The sequence below is a fragment of the Penicillium solitum genome (assembly GCF_028829755.1).
Source record: "Penicillium solitum strain IBT 25940 chromosome Unknown utg000001l_segment0_segment0, whole genome shotgun sequence".
NCBI lineage: Eukaryota > Fungi > Ascomycota > Eurotiomycetes > Eurotiales > Aspergillaceae > Penicillium > Penicillium solitum.
The window spans coordinates 2,180,696-2,200,009 of record NW_027072121.1 but is presented as its reverse complement, the minus strand read 5'-3'; the positions used below and the strand labels follow the sequence as shown (position 1 = coordinate 2,200,009).

Genomic DNA, 19,314 nt, shown 5'->3' with positions numbered 1-19,314 from the left:
GGTTGATATGTTACAACGCCCTCCCGGTGCTTCATCCCAAAATTCACTCAGCAGTACTCGCATTGTATCCCGCGGGACTGCAGTCCCCACTACACTGAAGTAGACATACGCAACATCCAAATTCCGGAAATAGAGTCAGGAGTGTTATAGCAAAACAAAGCAAGTCCATGAAAGCAGCTTATGTCCTTAAGAGAGAAAAAAGGACCCAAATAAAAATTCAGACGATTCAATCCAGAACACCCAGTATGCATATTGCCTCTCCATTTAAGCTCAAATCCCATTACTCCGCCGCAGGTCCCTGCAGCTCAATCCTCGCGAAATGGGATGCTGGATGGAAAATCACTCTTGTTCCTCAACTGATTCAGATTGCTGCAGAAATATGGTATCTAAAAATGACAAAAGGCGTTTACATCGACATCGCAGCGCATCCTCCACGCAGAGCAAGCACGAGATGGAGCGTGGCACCACCTTCGAGGTTATATTCTGAGGCTGTCTTGTCGTCCGCCCTAAACAAGTTGTTAGCCGGGGTTTGTTTTTGATAAGACGCAATGAAAATAACTCAGGGAGTAGTGTCTTACATCTGCTTGCCGCCGAAGATCAGCCGTTGCTGGACAGGAGGAATTCCTTCCTTCTCCTCGACACGCTCCTTTATCCGAGAGACCTGTAAGAATCGTCTGTATCAGTATAGGTGCATTCAAAGAGCATGGATATAGCGTGGGTTGTAGGTATGATTTGAGTCGAAGGGTAAAGTGATTCCGTGCGGGGAGGAGCCGGAAAAGCATCGAGGCTGGCGGGTGGTTTACCTTGTAGTCAGGCTCGATGTCGAGCTCGATCTCCTTGCCAGTGAGTGTTCGGACCCTGTTAGAACGCGGAATGTCAGCTTGCGGCTCTGGGGTGACCTTTTCCAGTTCTGGGCCATGTGATGATGCAATGGGGACGGGGTGATGTTGGAGCTGAGAAACGCACTTGATCAGCATATTGAAGCGACGGTGGCTTTTCAGTGGTTTGAGTAGTGGTAAGGAGCAATGTATGGGTCGGCTGAAATGTAGTTGGAGGTACAGCTCTTGTCAATGAGTTGTTTGGAGAGAAGATGTGAGCCCGGCGGGGTTTTGGTGGGGGCCTGTGGCCTTATTGCCTGACCGCGTCGGAGCCTCACTTTCACTTGCGATGATGTATACAATGCAGTATGGAGAACAACATAATTAAGACTTTTTAAAGTAAGATGAGACGCCTTTGCTATGTGTTTGTTGTCTTAATTCTAGCTCTTAATTCTAGCAGTAAGCCCCCGAAACACAATTTTTCAAATCAGCTGTCCTTCAGGGTTCAACAATATATATTGAACTACTTGTAGTGTAGTTGATATTTTGAGAAAGAATTGAGATATGAGAAAAAGCTAATTTTTGACTAGCAATTGAGCCAATTACTATCATCATGTTTCTGTCTACTAACTATTACTGCTCTATAGTTAAAAAGTAGATAGTATAAATCTCTTCTCACTTGCATGCAGTTTTTACCCCATCTACCCCGCTGAAACCCTTGACCCAAGCTAGAATCATCGGTCAGTTGGAGTCCGACCTCAAACAACATGGCCAATGAACCAGTGCATGTAACAGCTGAAAATCAGTTTCAGCAATTGATCACTCGTTCTGACAATGACCCGGTAGGCTTGAATCATCAATTGCGAATGACTAAATGCTAAGAGTCCCATCCAGAAACAATTGCAAATTGTCTATGAGGACCATAGAAGCAAGAGAAATGCCCTTTTCAGAAATCAAATCTGCCAACCTGGATTCTGCGAATGGAAAGAAGATGAAATCCTGTCCAAAGTCCTCGATGCAGAGAACGGGTTGACAGACTTCGTCGACCCGAGACACAACCTTGCCTTTTGGGCACGCCCACCACATCATATCCGGGACCTAGTCTACAAGATCCAGCAAGAGATTGGTCCCTTGATTGGACCTAGTACGTGCAATGCAAGACCCGCAGAAATCACAGAGACTGCACTAACCTCGATTCTATAACATAGGTCTCTGGCTCGTACCCCCGCATCATCTGCACATGACCACGCTCGAGATCAGGTCATCACTAACAGGACCTGAAATCGATGAAATCACATCTTCTCTTGAGATGACTGGGTCCGTAGCAGAGCTGGCAAAATACACTCTCACCCACCGTGCCCGGCTGGTCAAGCCAGTAATCAGCTACGACACCTCTGCTATAGCCCTGAGCTTTGTACCCGCGGCTGGCGAGCAAGATCACAGTGTGTATAGTGGAAAAGATGACCAGTTTACGTATCACCATCTGCGGAGTGATCTCTACAATATTGTGACTCAATCTGGCTGTCCAATCGCGGCTAGGTATACCGTTCCTTCTGCGCATATCACTATTGCGCGCTTTATTGCGCCTAGTGGCGCCAAAGAAGGGGAATCAGACCCCCCGAAGGAATTCGAAAAGAAAGCATCTAATCTTATTGCCAAGATCGAGGATCTCAATCATGAACTCCGCTCAAATGTGTGGTGGAGATTGGGGGACCCATCTCAAGGGGAATGGGTGATAGGTCATGAAAAGGGGTTGGAATTGATGAAGGGCCGAACGTGGTATGGAGTAGGGGATAGTATTGTACTTGGAGAAGGATTTATATAGCAGAATACAAGATATGTACTAAGAATTGACTCCAAATACTTTTAGAGATCAGTGATGTCAAGGATGCCTCAGGCATAAAGTTTATAAATGACTCAGCAAGTTCTTCTTGGCGACTCCTAAAAAGGTTAGCGCCCACCCGATAGGGCCTAAGCGAGTGAAATCCCACAACCCAACAATCGCACTTGCTCTCCTCCGACAAGCGACAATCCAACGACCACCACCCAGCTATCCGGCCAAGTCAGTCAAAATGGTAAGGATATCACCCTACGAGATATGTCAAAGTGTTCTGCAAGCCCCGACCGTTCGAAATTCTTCGAGTCGTGGAGAGATTGTGTGATGTCCACTGTGCGGCCGACCTCGAAATCGTTAAATCCGCCGACCGTCGCGAATCACCACAATATGAGCCACCCAACCGTCTGTTTTTTTCACCGGATTCTCGCAGCATGCAATATGAAAGTCGGCATTGAAGAGGGAATGTGTGGCGAAACCTGCAATAACAACACTTGGTGACGAAATTGAGGAGTCGAGAAGCAGGCCACCATGGATGCACACCCCGCGGTCCTTTTGGATCGTAGATATGCAGCCACAATTTCTGCCCCATGAAAACCACGACCCGGACAACACGACCGATCTCTTTGCGACCGCACTAATTTCGAATCGGATTTCGGGGCACGAACCACATTGACATTGATCTTACTCGCACAATCAGACCAAAAAGACAAAAGCTCATGACATCTCTCCGCACAGGTCAACATTCCCAAAACCCGCCGGACGTACTGCAAGTCCAAGGAGTGCCACAAGCACCAACAGCACAAGGTCACCCAGTACAAGGCTGGCAAGGTTAGTGCCCTCGACACCGGGATGGTAGTCGTGAGCCATTGCTGATTATATTCTCTTTGCGATTTAGGCCTCCCTCTTCGCCCAGGGTAAGCGCCGTTACGACCGGAAGCAGAGTGGTTACGGTGGTCAGACCAAGCCCGTCTTCCACAAGAAGGCCAAGACCACCAAGAAGGTCGTCCTGCGTCTCGAGTGCACTGCTTGCAAGGCCAAGAAGCAGCTCGCCCTGAAGCGCTGCAAGCACTTCGAGTTGGGGTATGTTGCATCTGCATATTGTTCTATTTGCTATCCAGTACTAACGTATCTCTTTTCTTTACAGTGGTGACAAGAAGACCAAGGGTGCTGCCCTCGTTTTCTAGATTGTTCAATTTCCTTGTTCGGCTTCTGGGTTTCCTGCATTGCACAAAGTGCTTCGCTGTTTTTGCGGAGCATATATGACATTGGCAATGGAAAAATGAAATAGGAATTCATCTATTCAAAAACACCATCTATGACTACCGGATTATGAGTTGTCGAATGATTATTCTTGCTTCACAGTAGGGTTGCTAGTAGCTGCCTCATCATCGTAGTGATATACTGCATCTCATGTCTTGCTGTTCATTTTTGCTTTTGGACTTTACACTCAAAAGTTCCCTATGTCGAGTTCTCGACTGCCTACTCCTGGCTCTAGGAGTCGACTTGAGATATCGTTAGGATATACATATAAAGAGTGGGTTATATACTCTGGTTATTGCCAAGATTCCCTACACATCCTCTAGATGGGTCCACTATCACCTGTGGAGTGTTTCGTCTAAGCTATCGAAGTCTCATGCCTCGCTTCATTTACCCCCGAGGCTATCAACTTAATGACAGCCCATCAAAAATATATTTACAGCCGTCAGCCGCTAATGGACTACATCATACTCTGATCTAACCTTGGCACAATCATCGGGGTCTCTCCGAGCACCTGACAAGGACCTCCCTAGAGACATGATATTTTGTCCCTAGGTACTTTGTATACCTACCATATTTCAGTCCACCTATATTCCCAAAAGAAACAAACATGTTATCAGAGTACAGCAGAACCAAGGCGAGAAAACACCGAAGGTCGAGATGACGAGCGTGGGGGTGAAGTAAATGCCAAGACGTCCCAAAATGGTAACCCGGTTCTCAGCAGAATGGATTTTGTTCATTATTGGTCCGGGTAAAACAGGGAAGGGAGTCTTTATACCGAAACTGAAAGAACATGATATGAAGACGCGGATCCTTGCCGAATGACCTACCCCGGAGGACACCGACCCCGCATTCCGGGGGACCATAGGAGAGCCTTGAACCAGCCGTCTTCCTATCTTACGAGGCTAAACGGCTCATAAACATCCCAATGACCGCGTTGATTTCTCGTAGTGGAGACCTTTCGTACCTACACCCTACCCCAGTTCCCCCGCTTCCCCAGGAATTGGTCTGTCGGCCCTCCTCCGACAATGGGCGTCTGTGTCGTCTATCCCTTGTCTCTGTGCTGTGTGACGCATCCTCGGCCCATCGGACGTAGCCCGGCTTGTTTCCGTGAGAGACCAGCTGATATACTAATATACCAGGGTAGCTCTTGTTTTTTTTTTAGTTCCTGATCTGCGTTTCTCTTTACTTCTTAGTATCCCTATCTGATTCCGCAGAGAATCAAGAATAATTCAAGATGGCGATGTGGTATTCGCTAAGTATTGCTTTCTTTGCTGCTATAGGCACATTCTTGTTTGTAGGTTGATTTCTTCTTCCGAGATCATTTGATCTTGGACCGTGTACTACGCGAAGCTAGCTCTAACTATTGAATAGGGATTCGATACTGGCATTGCCACAACTAGTGAGTTCCAATTATCCACAAATTCCACATTCGTCATGCAAACTAACGATTGGCTAGCAATTGCCCACCAAAGCTGGATTGATTATATGCAAAAGCCATCAAATGGCGTCACAGGAGCTGTATGTCCAGCCACCCAGCCATTTAACCCCCAACCCGACAAATCAGACCCAGAAACTGACCATTCTAGGTTGTGGCCGTGTACATCGCCGGCGAAGCCGTGGGCGCCCTAACACAAACATTCATCGGTGACCGCCTCGGCCGCATCCGCTTCATGCAAATGATGTGCATAATCGTGACAATCGGCACCGTCATCCAAACCGCCTCCGTCAACATCGGCATGTTCCTCGCCGGCCGCGTGCTAGCTGGTTTCGCAGTAGGGTAAGTCACACATTACTCTCCACCAAACTTACATACAAACCGGCTAAAATTAACAACCTTCAAGTGGAATGGTCGCAACAGTCCCAATCTACCTGAGCGAAATCTCGGACCCAAAATACCGCGGTCTGATCGGTGGAATCTCCGGCTGCGGCATCTCATTCGGAACAATGATGTCGAACTGGGTCGGCTACGCTTGCAGCTACGCACCCTACGGCCCCATTCAATGGCGTCTGCCTTTGGGCATCCAGATCCCATGGGGAATTATCATGTTTATTGGTCTTGCGACTTTCATGCCTAATTCGCCGCGCCAGCTGATTCGTCATGGAAAAATTGACTTGGCGCGCAGTGAGTTTGCGCGTATTCGGCGTGGGCTTCCGCTCCAGGAGATGGAGGAGGAGTTTGGACTTATGAAAGCGCAGATTGAGTATGAGATGGAGAGGGAAATAACTTCTTACCGGGAGATCTTTAAATTGTTTAGACACCGGGTGCTTGTGTGAGTTTTTTTCTTTTTTTCTTTCTTTCTTGTTGGGTTGTGTATTTGGGAATTGAGAACTAACTTGGATGTTTAGGTCTATTGCCGTGCAGACAATGACAAGTTTGACGGGTGTCAATGTCATTCAGTATTATCAGAGTGAGTTCTGGCGAGTGCTGGAGTTTGAGTTGTTGGAATGCTAATATATCTCCCAGCTATTCTATACAAGGGTCTTGGAATCGGATCACACTCGATCCTCGCTTTGGCTGCAGTCTACGGTACCATCGCCTTTTTGTCTAACTCGGTAACTACAATGTACATGACTGATCAATGGGGACGTCGGAAGTAAGTACATTCTCCAGTTTGTCATTTAATGCTGTCATTTAATGCCTGCCGCTAACCCCCACAGGATGCTGATCACCGGATTGGCTGGTGTTGTCCTGATCGAAATCTATGCCGCGGTGATGCAGAGGCAGTTCCAGAATACAGACAACCGCGTCGGAAAGGGCTTCGCGATCCTTGGAATCTACCTCTTTGTGGTTTGCTATTGTACGGATTTGAACCAGGACTGCAAGAAATTATCGCTAACTCTGGTTTTTTTTTTAGATGGCATGCTCAACAGTACTACATGGCTGTATGGTGCCGAGGTTCTTCCTATTGCTCTCCGCAGCAAGGTGATGGGTCTTGCCGCCGCATCTCACTTCATCGTTAATGTTGGCAGTATGTTTACCATTCATTATTATGAAAGATAGTGCTTCCGTGTCTGCGATTGCTAACCTCTTTACCCAAAACAGTCACCGAGGCTGGACCTAGTGCTTTTGCCAACATTCACGAGAATTACTACTACGTCTTTGTAGTATGCTCTGCATTCTTCTTAGTGATCGCTTACTTTTACTTCCCGTAAGTCGCTGGTCTATTTCCGTTTTATTTGTTTCATCGAAGATGAAGAGACAGATATAAAAAGAATCGAGGAGCTAACCTTGTTTAGGGAAACTAAGCAAAAGACCCTTGAAGAAGTGGCTGCTGCATTCGGTGACCGGGTCGTGGATCAGGACGAGGGAGCTAAGCGTGCGGTTAGTGTGGTTGGCGAGACGCAGCACATTGAATCGACCCATGGAACAACAAATGCAGTTTGAGCTTCCTACCATGGCAGGGCTTTGTGGGGATTAACTTAACTAGGTGATTATACAAATGCAATTTGAACCTCAATCCTACATAGTAGACGTGCCACATGTATTCAAAAATTCCACCACGTTATAGCCTAAGGAAATATGAAATTGCACATTTCCAACCCCCTTCTTTTGACTGGAGATTAAAATGGCTTTTTTTTTTTTTTTTTTTTTTTAATTTGGCCCAGAACTGCCGAAGCCACAAAGTCAAACAAGCGGTTGTTAAGCTGCATGAGTATTAGGCTGAAGTATTTAAATTAAAGCAGTCATAGAAACTATGGTACGCAGGTTATGTTTTGCCCCCGTTTCAGCCCTGGGTTCCCCACCAGACAAACATGGAGAACTAGAGCAGTCCAGATCAGACGTATACGAAGTAATTCCCCGTTCGACCGATGGTGATTTGTGCGGAAATCACATGTTGCCAATTCTAGGTTTGAGGCGATAATCCAATATCGACTACGTCGTAGTGCCTCTAACACCCCTGCAATACTCCCTATACTCCGTAGCTATCGAACCCCTTCCTGGTCAGCATTTAGATATTGCTTTTGAAACTTTATCGCCACGCGTCGGATGATCACTACCGATGATCATCAGAGCTACCACAACCTGGGGGAATATGTTGAACCCACGTGTGATTATTTGGAACAGTCGTCTCTCCCCTGGATTCTCCTGAAATTGGGAGACTATTTGCCACGTACTTTGGTACATAACTCTTTGGCCTCCCATTCTTGTTTTTCTTTTCAAAAATCTATCGATTTTACTTTTTTTATTCTTTGATTTTTTTTTTCCCGGTAGTTTCCTCGGATTTACCTCGGAGCCACTCAGGGCAGTTTTAAGTCGTTCAACGTTAAAATCACCGGATTCCCGAGAGCCAGGAACACGAGCCCTGAAGGGTCCGAGCCCACCGAGACGATCGTTCACACAATGGGAATATGAATTGGGGAGCCGCAGGAAGGTCTTTATACTATTCTAGTATTGTGGTATTCTAATATTTCATTACATGAGCTATGGTCTACCTTATATTAGGGGAATATTTGATATCAATCAATATTACTGAAATTAGTAAAATCTCAAATCTCCGAAGCGAACCGGGGTCTCCGTTATAGAAATTAGGAAAAATAAACAATTTCAAGCTCTGACATGGAACTCACATTGACATCGGCTGAAAACTTAATCAGAATTTTCACGTTTATGGAGTCCAGGGTTTATTTCCGCGGGTACAAACATATCATCATTAAACAGGAGTAGACAGGGGGGTGGATTCCCAGGTTCCAAGGTTATTTTGTCGTCATGGCGCATGTGGCTGAGGGAAACCGCACTAACCAGTTATCGTCCTATTTTGGGCAGTTCATTACGGACAAGCTGAAGCAAGGGGCAATGATCGGCACGACTGTGTGGCTTAGCCAAGTCTAGTGGCAACCGGCAACTCGGCTTTTAACATCGACTTATTCCTACAGTTTACGTGTTGGTGTCGCACACTCTCTCCACTTACATCAGTAGCAAAAAAACAAAACAAAAACAAAAAACAAAAACCAAAAAAAAAAAAAAAAAAAAAAAAAGCATACATGTCGTAGTATATTCGCAGTTTCTTCGGCCTTAAGGATATCGGGTGTTCCCTAAAGGGTGTATGGGGAGGCCCGAGCCACCATGAAACCATGGATTGGAAGTGTATCAAAGCCCTAATAGGATTAAACAATCCCAGTGATCTGTTACGGTCTATACTGTATTCTGGTTAGTAGCATCGGGGATGTTCGTCTCCGCTAAACTTTTGGATCGCCCAAGATCCCCGAGGACCCCATTTCCACCCTTCTAGAAGCTCCTTCTTTCTCATGCATCGGGCTCTCCGTATTAGGAATGTTGTCACCTTCAGGGCTGTCAACCCCTAGACCCTTTTAATAATTTATATTATTTTATCATTTTATGTTCGGACCATCATCATAATCGGCACAGGGGCAAATAAGTATGCCGCTAATATTTTACTCCGATTGACGCAACCCCATATGCCAGAAATGAGGTTGCCTCCTATTATAAATTGAATTGGCCGGAAGTATAGAAGACTTCGACAGTCCCCTCCTTATCTTAACTTTGAAAACGTCAAATATCCCCGCACATCCCAATGTGGGTTCTCACTTCTATTTTTTCCATAGGCCCATGATCAGACGATAAACCCATCCACACCCACAACAGACGTCGAGTCCCCCTTTTTGAAACCGGCCGTTCGATTTTCCCAAGAAGCATCTCCTCCCCACTCGACAGACAATATTCTCGATATATCTCCACCCCTCAGAACGAGGAGGTGAATGCGCCGATTTTATTCAGTGCAACCTCGACACTCCATCCCATCTATGGCCTCATCCCGTTCAACGGGCAAGCGCCTCCCCATTAGCTGCCAAGCCTGCCGAACACGAAAGATCAGATGCTCGCGCGACGGCCGGCCATGTCAAACCTGCGTGCGCCGCGGTCTAGGCGCCGAAGACTGCATCTATCTCGGCCAGCCGCGGCTGTCAGCTGAGCAATATTCACCCGGCGATAGTACAGTGCAAAACGAACTGCTAGCACGAATTCGGAACCTGGAAGGCTTGCTCCAGAAGCAAATGAACTCGCATGCTGGCACACCCACTGGTGGCGCGGTCTCGCCACTAGGTGGGACGAGTGCAGCTGGTAGTTTCTCCGAACCTGAGACATGGGACTCCCCTGGCCCCATGTTGGATAATGTTGGCACGCTTCGTACTTCTCCTTCGGGTCATGTGCGCTATGTGCCATTGGCTTCACAGTGGGAGTCGTTAGTGGCGAAGAGCCCCGCTGCGGAGTGTTTGCCGAATTTAGATTCGGATATCGCGGAAGATGATGATGATTTGCAAATCCCGTTGGCTAGGAATGGGAGTATCTCGCGTGCTGAGCTGTTGTCAATTCTGCCGCCGGGCCGGTATTGTGATACTCTCAAGGATGTCTATTTTCAGGTCTTTTCCTCGGTATGTTACGTGGAAAGAAAAGGGGGAACGTTAGCTGACAACAGGTTAGGTTTTTCATATTCTTCACGACCTGACGTTTGAAGCCGAGTATCAACATTTCTGTCATGATCCCGGGAGTGTGTCTACATCATGGCTGGCTTTGCTATTCGCCATTCTAGCAATCGCTGTAAGCGCACTCGATGATGATCATCCTTTATTGTCTGATCTGGGCCGGGAGCGAACAGTCAGCCGAAATATCAAAGTTCTGTCAGCACGGTATCGATCTGCCGCGTTACGGTGCCTCGCTGCCGATGGGGTGATGTCCCGACATTCGATCAACTCATTACAAGCTTTAGTTCTGATAAATTACGCCCGAGTTCACCGCGGTCTACCAATCTGGACATTGTTAGGATTTACACATCATGTTGCAATATCAATGGGTTGCCATTTAGACCCGGAACGGTTTACTCTTGGGCCAATTGAGCGAGAAGAGCGACGACGAGTCTGGGCCGGGCTAATGATGCTATACACCATCCAAAACACAGCATTTGGGAGTCTCGACCAGCAGAGTCTAACGCAGGACGTGAAAATGCCTGCAGACATTGACGACGTTGACCTGCTTACCAGCCCAAGCTTGAAAAGACCAGCACCCTCAACATTCCCCCGGCCAACGCAGATGACCTACCTCCTTTTGAATTTCCGACTATACAAAATCTCCTCGAAGATTTGTGAGACAATATTCAGCTACCCAAGTACATCCCGATTCACCACCTCACACCTCGAAGCGGAAATCATATCCGTCCGTGAAATGGTTGAGGCTCGCTATGCTCTCGATACAAATAATCCCCTACTCATTCAACACCAAGCCAACCACCACATCCTCTACAGCCAGATCCATCAACTTCTTCTCCTTCTTCTCCGTCCTAGTCTCTGCCGCTACCTACAAGGCGAGATTACACCTGAAACTTGCTCTACAAGGGCAAAGTGCATCGCTTCCGCCAAGGCTTCACTTTCCATCTTTGAAACGCTCCTCGAAACACCATCATTCAAACCCTACAAATGGTACACCAGCGGACTAGGCAGCTTCCACGCATTCCACGCTGCAGTCACATTAGCCGTCATCCTGCTCATTCCCGAGGGCCAGTCCGAGTACGAAGAGATCAAAGACATCCTCGATCGAGCACTAGACATGTTCGCCTCGCTCTCAGTCCGCAGTGTTTTCTGCAGCAAGGCCGTCCCCATAATTAGACAGATGATGTATGTTCAAGTTGCACCCTGCTCTTACCTAGTTACTCCCGTCTCCAGAACAGTCACTAATATACAAACCAGCGACGTTGCCTCGACAAAATACAACCCCCAATCACCCACCCACTCTCAATCCCACCTTCAAGCCCAGGCCCAAGTCCATGCTCAAGTGCAAGCCCAGGTTCAACACCAACAAAACCAAGCCAATATCCAATCCCAGTCCCACAACCACCTCCTACCAAGCATTCAAATCCCACTCTCGATGTCAAACCTCTCCCCCGGGATGACAATGCAGGATAACTATGCAATCTCGCACTCACACTCGCAATCTGGATCGCCGGTGCCGACTATTGCATCGACTTCCAGCGAGCACACCATGCATTCTAGCTTCGGGCCGATGAATCCGCAGAATTGGATTGGGCCTAATTCCGTTCCGTGGGATTCGCTGGGGCCTACGAATGGGGTTTATGGATTCGATTAGAGACGCGATATGACGGGATTATTTCTTGATGACCATTTGAATTTCAGGGTTCGGGGGCTACGAGCTAGGAGCTAAGAGCCAGGGCTTTGGCGTGGAGCATACAGGAATTGGTAGTTTGGGAGACTTATTATCTATTTTCTTATAATGTTTGGTCATGAGTGATATGAGAAATGAAGAGATGGAAAACAAAAAGCGTGTCTTTTAAACCAATTATATACTTCTATCTACAACAACAACAATTCTATTTATAATAAATTACCCATTATGAACCCCATGGGCCATATCTAGGGCCTTTCCCCAAGCCCAGGAGCCCCCCAAGACTTCCGCTGCATAACTGCAAAACCAACTGCATCCTTCCCATCAACTGGTGGATTACATACCATAAGCTCCATATCCATAACCTTCTCATAAAACGGCACCGACCGCTTCCAATCCCCAGTAAGCAGCAGCGATCTCCGTAGATAGGGCATCGTCTCGATAACTTCCTGCACGCAGGTTACAAGCCATGTTCCCAGACCGAGGCCCTGGAGTGAGGACAGGACAAAGACGTCTGTCAAGAAGAGGAATGTTGTGTAGTCTGTTACGCAGCGGGCGAAACCGACGAATTCGAGTGTGGAGTTTGAGGTGTCGTTCTCTGGTGATTTGTCTGACTGGTTTGGATTGTGGTATAGCCCGAAGCAGAGGGAGTTTTGTACTGTTTCGCGCAATGCGGGCTCTGGCATTGGCTTTGCCCAGTAGAATTCTTCACCCGCGTACCAGGTGTTTAGGGTTTGGATGGGGATTAGGGTTGGGTCGGTTGAGACTAGGTATTCTCCCTTTGTCCACTTTTTCGGTTGGTTTCGTATTTCTGATGTTGGCGAAAACATTTTTAAATTCTGGGGTAGATGTTAGTATGTTCGCGGGGAGAGTATGAGGGGTTATTGGTGTTAGGGCTCACTATTTAGCCGGCTTTTTGAGCAGTCTTGATATAATGATAATAAATGGAAGAACACCTCAGTAGATGCGAGCTATGAATATGCGAAGTTCTATTGGAGGTGAAGAGTCAAAACATTAAAATTGATATCGTGAAGAGAGGGGTCTTTAATATGGAGACGTAATATGGGGATGCTCCGTGACTCACAGATGAAGTTCGCAGACATAATTCTGCCAAGACCGGGTTAATCTGTAATACGAGTATCTTTCCCAGATTTAACAGAGTGTTGTACGTAGATTTCTAAGGTTAGTAGATTAACTTATCAAAGGCGCCTTCTAATGACACTGGGGGCCAAGAAGTGCGCAATATCGGAAAGATAAGTGGCTATCGGCCGAGCCCACACATCGATGACCTCGGGACATGAATAGTGATAATATAGATGATATATACGATAGAAACTGTAAAAGACTTGATATTTTGAATTGAATACATCAACCATTGCAACATAAAACCCCCTAATGCTTATTCGTAAAAAACCAGACATCTAACTTCAATGCTCTGTCTCCCCGGCGACCCAGCAGGAGTCTGCGGATCAATGAAAGCAGTATGTCCCGACCCATGCGCAATATCCGTCTTCCCCTCAGTCATAGTATGACTCCTCGAATCAAAACACTTGATGAACATGACCTCCTCGGGCGTCATATCCTTAGCGTAAAAGAAACGATGTCCCTCATTAGGAGCAATAGCATAAGTCTCCCCCTTGACCTCATACCCCTCAGTAGAGAACATCGACTCAGAATCAGGCGCCACCTCTCCATTCTCCCGCCACTCCTTCGGATAAAGAAGATCAACCTTAACAAAATCCGAAGGAGCAATACTCCTCCAATCAATCAGCGCCAACGGGAAATCAGAAGCCGGATTCTCAATCGGACGCCAGACATTGATAATCTGGTATCGACCCTTCAACAGCTCCTCTACTTCATCCTCGGGTAGGTGACGACGCACTCTCGCCTCAGCAGCTCGGGGCGTTTGGTCCACATGCACCAGCTGCACAGGACTGCGCGCTGACCCCGGCGTCCGTCGCCGGATGGTGTGGTCGAAGATGGCTACTTTTTTCACCCCGGGTAGCTTCTTGCGGAGTAGCTCTTCTACTTCTGCGTAATACCCCGAGCGCACTTCGGCATCGTCAGTGAATGCCGTCTCCTTTGCTGGTGAGTTGTATAAGGCGAAGCCGGAATTGTCTGTTGTGTAATGAGACTCTTGGCCTCGCAGGTCCTCGACTTTGCGTTCCAGTTCTGTGAGTTGGTAGGACCGGCCTGGTCCGTCGACTTTGCCCCAGGGCTTTTTGAATGGCTCTGTGGCGTTGGGGTCGTATGAAGCTCGGTCGATGTATCTGAATGCTGCCGCCGTCATTTTTGTAATGGTTTGGTGTGTTGGTGGTTTAGATTGAAGTGGTTTTTTTTTGTGACTTTTGAGGTTATTGGATGATTTTTGCTTTCCTCGCGATGGGGGAGTGGTGAGCTGTTGAACTCTTCAAATGAGAGGGGATGTTTTTCCACAGTACGAGGATGCTCTTATGTGACGGGTTAGAAACGAAAGACGTTTTTTAACCTATATATATAAGGTACAAAATATGGGGAGATGTTCGATTGGAAATCCAGGCATGATTATTAATTGTTTTTTGTGGCGGGGGCTAATGTCGGAGACATTTGAAGATGGCATCATCGACAGTTACCCCGATGCAGCCCTGGAGGAATAATTTGTGGATTTTCAAAATAGTCAGCTTTGGATAGGGTTAGAAGATTGAACATATGCTTAAAAATGTATAGACATTCTCATTATTATCAATCTATGGCATTTGCAATGGTGAAATTGCGTGCATAATCTGCAGGCGTCAACGGAATACATTATTAAGGCACTAACACGTGATATACAGACCCACCTTCTTCTTTTGGAAGTATATTGTCCCTGTTTGATGCTTCTCTTTTATTTTGGATCAGCAGCTAGCGGGCAGAATCAACCTGTAGTCTGTAGTCTGGATTTTATGTATCTGTTCTATTATATTGCTGTGGCTCAATAAAATGTCTGGCATTTGCACTCCATGTTGGAAATATATAATGAGTGATTCTTGGTGGAAAATATGACATAGGTCGGCTTTACCCCCGCATCTTTTTGATTTTGTGTCCGTAACACTTGCATACTCTCCGAATACTACATCGGACTCTACAAAATAACCAAATCCAGCTCACCACCTAAGGTTGTTGGTTGTTGCAAGGTCGATAGCCAATCACCGCCTTCGCTTCCCGCACGGCCGCCAGAGCGCATGAGACGCAACTCCAAGCGAGATCAAATACTTGACTTAAGAGGCATCAAATGTTACCTTTCAAAATGATCGACACTTTATCTTGAGCGTCGTGGAAGTCGTACTTTGTCCAGACAATGCTAGCGTGGGAAACCCCACGGCAATTGTCTTGTTGTGGTCCGGGGAATTCCACACGGCACGAAGTGGACCGAATGGAATTGCTTGCAAGCCAACATACCAAAATTGGCCAGACAACTCGTGACCCCGTTTTCTAGGATCATTCTTCATGTGTTGGTACTTTCGCAGTCTGTGCGAATGCTTGGCGTGGTGGTAAGTGCTAATCCGCCGGTCTCAAAGGCGTGAAAAACAACATTCTGTGCTGCTGGTACCTCTTTTACGTGACCGAGGTGCCTGCCAATTAATCCCAAGCGGCCAATCACATGTGGAAATATGGGGACGATGCGACGATCGCCAATCGGGTGCATTTCATATTGGCGTTGTTTACCCCCGCCTTGTGAGAGTGTTAATTTATAAGACCCCGCAGCTTGATGACTACCGCGCTCCATATCCATACCTTTTTTTAGATAGAACTCCATCGAGTTGTAATTTCCAGAGCAACACGTACGTGGAAGGGGATATTGGAAATTGGATTGTTCTGAGGAATGCCAGGGATATTTGGTTAAACGCAACATATAAGACACCACATCCTTTGATTCAAATCTCACAAAACCAAGCACTCTACCCAGACCTTGAACCAGACTGTCTGTCCCATTGATTCATAATGAACCTCAATGCCCTTTTTGGCCTGTTGACCTTTGCGGCGGCGGTCTCCGCTGATGCAAAGGCTCAGAAATCCCCTCATTCTTCGGATTCTATCGCCAATCTGAAGAGCAAGATCAAAAATGTTGTCATCCTGGAAATGGAAAACCGCTCTGTGGACAACCTGCTCGGTGGGCAGACTCTTAAGGGATTGGAGAACCCTATCAACAACGGCCCTTTCTGCAACCCGTACAACTTGACCGACCCTTCAGCTGGCAATGTGTGCAGCTCTGCTAAGGACTTTGACTCTGTCCTGGATGATCCTGATCACTCGGTGACTGGAAACAATATCGAGTTCTATGGCACTTTCGCCCCTAGCAATGTTCACATTGCCGGGGGCAAGCTCACTCCCACTCAGCATGGCTTTGTGCATGAGCAGCTGCGCAGCTATGGCGACGATGCCGATAAGGCTTATCTGGCCAAGCAGGTCATCAACTACTATATCGAGGATGAGGTGCCAGTGATGACTACATTGGTGCAGAACTACCTCACCTTTAACCACTGGCATTCGGACCACCCTGGTGTAAGTCCGAACAAATTTCCATGCTCTATAACCGCCGCGTATGAGCATGTCTTCTAACATGTAAAATAGCCCACAAATCCCAACCGGGCTTTTGTACTCTCAGGCACATCGGCCGGTCACGGCACCAACGATGATGCCTTCAACCCAGACGTGCACGCCCTCACTCAGCGTTCCATCTTCCAGCAGCTCTCAGAAACCAACCACACCTGGAAGAATTACTACACCAGTCCCAGCATGGTTGACGCCTACTTCTTCGACTGGACCTTCACAAGCGGCAACTCCGATAAAGCAGTCCCCCTGGATAATTTCTACGCTGATGCGGCAGCTGGCGCGCTCCCGGAATTCTCCTTCGTTGACCCGTCCTGCTGCGGCGTGGGCACAAATTCCATGCACCCAACCGGCCTCGTCTCCGAAGGTGAAGCCCTCATCAAGAATGTCTACGACGCAGTCCGCTCCAGCCCCCAGTGGGAAGAGACACTCTTGATCCTCACCTTCGATGAGACAGGCGGTTTCCACGACCACGTTCCGCCCCCGCTGGCTACCCGCCCGGATGACCTGACGTACACCGAGATCGCGCCCAGCGGCGAGAAGTATACATTCTCCTTCGATCGTCTCGGTGGTCGCGTCCCGACGTTCTTGATATCACCGTGGATTGCTAAGGGTCAGGTTGAGCAGAAGGGTACTAACTCGGATGGCGAGGCGGTATCTTACTCTGCTTCTTCGATCCTGCGCACTCTTGGCTATCTCTGGGACTTTGAGCCTTTCACGCCTCGTGTTGGATCCTCGCCTTCGTTTGAGCATCTCATTCAGGACACAGCGCGCACTGATACCCCTGTCAAGTTGCCTGTACCTAAGGCATTTAGAAAGGCGGAGATTTAGAATAGTACTGTGGTGTTGCATCCTACGTTGATCGTGTATAAAGGTCATTCAACAGCCTAACCAGGATAGTTGCAATTCTACTGCATGACAATGACAGCATTAATTCTGTCCGATACAAACTCTATCAATATTTCGGCCTTGTGTATCGTGGTTTTGCTGTACATTCGGCTTTTCTAAGTATCGGAAAGAAGGTCGCTTATGTAGCTTTGTGATGGCTATTACTATGTTATCAATATTTGGGTCAAGCCAAATACAATAAGCTCAGTAGGGAATTCTAATTAAATGGTCAAGATCGGAATGTACTGGGGTTTATTTCGATTTGTGGTCGAGGGATATCTGGATTGGGAAGCTGCACAGTATGACTGCAATAATATCACTAGCACTAAGGCGGAATGCCGCTTTCATATATCCTCCCTTGTACCATTTTGAAGCAGGTCGATCAGCTTATTAAAGCCCTATGTTGATACTTAAGGGCAGAGGCCGCATACGCGGCCGACTACTATGTACTCTTGTGGAAATTGAAAGGAAACATCGCCGTAACGACGAACCCTGACTTTAACGCTGACCACCGACACGACATATGCAGTACGAGTCTAGGGGATGACGAGGTTCATATTAAGCACCAGACGTCATCTTGGTACTGCCTTTTGCATTGAGTGACCCTGTCGTCATCTGTGTCTTAGGGGTTTGAAACATAGATCTGACAAGCGCTGTCTCGGGTTTAAATAGCCTGGGGTGAACCTCGACGGTATTGGTACTCTTTGACTCGATATCTTCCAGCAAGCTTTTAATATGCTACTGGTTCTGTATCAGGAAACGCAGTGCAACTTGGCACTTGGGGGATCGAGCAATTTTAGTATTACTCATTCTCCATTTTTTTTTTCTTTTTGCCTTTTGTATACAACGAAAAGAGGCTCTGTTAAATTCATCCTTCTTTTTTCTCTCTTTTATATCGTTATTGGTATTTACTTCACCGCATCTTCACAAATCTTTTGTTCAAGACCTAAGACCTGGGGGGCGAAGTAGTGGACTCAGCCTTAGTGCATAATGAGCCGAGAACGCCCCGCATGAGATTGACGTCATCCGCGGGGCTCCCACAAAGAAACCCAAAAGACCAGGGCGCGTTGGATTCGACGCCTCTTATTGCCCCGGATGTGATACAACAACATCCGCAGGGGTGGTCTTTGTACTATGATGTCAACTTCAGGGCGGCTAGTGGAACAAATCTTCTACCCTAAGATATCATTTTTAAAACGGCAACCTAAAATACTAGATCAATATTAATCTATTAATCTATTAATCTATTAATCTATTAATCTATAATAGAATATGTGGCTTGTAGCTAATCTATTCGTGGCCCTATCAGCTGAAACTGCAAGAAACTGTTCTCATGACTGTTTGCATATAGCGCCAATCTATTCTTCTAGACTTGGATACACCTGTCAATGCAGCCCTAGAGCAGATGACACTCGGAATGCAGGTGAGGCTGCATTGAAGTATTATGTTGTACAGTATGTGTACTGTACATGTATGTATGTATGTATCAATATAAAAGTTAGGAACCATGGAATCCACCCGAGCCTGTCGATACAACCCATGGATAGATAACGGGAGGAACCAAACAACAGAGAGTAAACAAAATACTGTAATTCTATACAAACAACATTATTTGAATCTAAGCCACCGTGTTTCGAGCGTTTCAGCGTTTCGAGCGTTTTGCCACAGCCCCCGGGCAAAAAGAGTGTGCCAACTCTGAGGTTGAGAGAGAGAGAGCCTCACGTGGATGTCTTTTATCTTTGCCTCTCTGCCTCTTTCCTTTTCCTTTTCCATCCTCTCTTTCACATCTCTCATCTTCGCTGCCTCATCGA

At 47.0% G+C, this 19,314-nt stretch overlaps 7 protein-coding genes across 7 annotated transcripts; 4 read left to right on the top strand and 3 right to left on the bottom strand.

Moving 5' to 3' along the window:
• Nucleotides 1-162: 162 nt before the first annotated feature.
• On the bottom strand, nt 163-977 carry N7455_000829 (NEDD8 family protein RUB1; the record flags this gene model as incomplete). Its single annotated transcript, XM_065603886.1, has 3 exons — nt 163-506; nt 579-661; nt 804-977. 3 exons carry the CDS (start codon nt 975-977, stop codon nt 407-409), a joined length of 357 nt encoding a protein of 118 aa, XP_065462377.1. The 3' UTR covers nt 163-406.
• Nucleotides 978-1,585: 608 nt separating this feature from the next.
• Nucleotides 1,586-3,839, top strand: N7455_000828 (60S ribosomal protein eL42; the record flags this gene model as incomplete). Its single annotated transcript, XM_065603885.1, has 7 exons — nt 1,586-1,660; nt 1,713-1,962; nt 2,027-2,597; nt 2,773-2,893; nt 3,391-3,483; nt 3,551-3,735; nt 3,800-3,839. 7 exons carry the CDS (start codon nt 1,586-1,588, stop codon nt 3,837-3,839), a joined length of 1,335 nt encoding a protein of 444 aa, XP_065462376.1.
• Nucleotides 3,840-5,149: 1,310 nt separating this feature from the next.
• Nucleotides 5,150-7,300, top strand: hxt8 (uncharacterized protein; the record flags this gene model as incomplete). Its single annotated transcript, XM_040961256.2, has 11 exons — nt 5,150-5,209; nt 5,287-5,314; nt 5,372-5,433; nt 5,502-5,692; nt 5,757-6,185; nt 6,262-6,323; nt 6,380-6,509; nt 6,574-6,713; nt 6,771-6,884; nt 6,959-7,064; nt 7,153-7,300. 11 exons carry the CDS (start codon nt 5,150-5,152, stop codon nt 7,298-7,300), a joined length of 1,470 nt encoding a protein of 489 aa, XP_040808307.2.
• A 1,973-nt stretch (nt 7,301-9,273) lies between these two features.
• On the top strand, nt 9,274-12,066 carry N7455_000826 (Zn(II)2Cys6 transcription factor). The gene is made up of 3 exons (XM_040961242.2): nt 9,274-10,305; nt 10,355-11,541; nt 11,614-12,066. Exons 1-3 carry the CDS (start codon nt 9,634-9,636, stop codon nt 12,008-12,010), a joined length of 2,256 nt encoding a protein of 751 aa, XP_040808309.2. The 5' UTR covers nt 9,274-9,633; the 3' UTR covers nt 12,011-12,066.
• Nucleotides 12,067-12,294: 228 nt separating this feature from the next.
• Nucleotides 12,295-12,876, bottom strand: N7455_000825 (GNAT family N-acetyltransferase; the record flags this gene model as incomplete). The annotated part of the gene is made up of 1 exon (XM_040961237.2): nt 12,295-12,876. The coding sequence occupies one exon, from the start codon at nt 12,874-12,876 to the stop codon at nt 12,295-12,297; it is 582 nt and encodes a 193-aa protein (XP_040808314.2).
• A 569-nt stretch (nt 12,877-13,445) lies between these two features.
• On the bottom strand, nt 13,446-14,336 carry N7455_000824 (uncharacterized protein; the record flags this gene model as incomplete). Its single annotated transcript, XM_040961243.2, has 1 exon — nt 13,446-14,336. The coding sequence occupies one exon, from the start codon at nt 14,334-14,336 to the stop codon at nt 13,446-13,448; it is 891 nt and encodes a 296-aa protein (XP_040808318.1).
• A 1,670-nt stretch (nt 14,337-16,006) lies between these two features.
• Nucleotides 16,007-17,446, top strand: N7455_000823 (phosphoesterase superfamily protein; the record flags this gene model as incomplete). Its single annotated transcript, XM_040961240.2, has 2 exons — nt 16,007-16,567; nt 16,637-17,446. 2 exons carry the CDS (start codon nt 16,007-16,009, stop codon nt 17,444-17,446), a joined length of 1,371 nt encoding a protein of 456 aa, XP_040808305.2.
• Nucleotides 17,447-19,314: the final 1,868 nt, after the last annotated feature.

Excerpts from the sequence above, each read along its gene's own strand:
- N7455_000826 (XM_040961242.2), top strand. The coding sequence starts at position 9,634 with ATGCGCCGATTTTATTCAGTGCAACCTCGACACTCCATCCCATCTATG. Across the intron at positions 10,306-10,354 it reads ATTTTCAGGTCTTTTCCTCG|GTTTTTCATATTCTTCACGA; the intron begins GTATGTTACGTG and ends ACAACAGGTTAG. Across the intron at positions 11,542-11,613 it reads CCCATAATTAGACAGATGAT|CGACGTTGCCTCGACAAAAT; the intron begins GTATGTTCAAGT and ends TATACAAACCAG.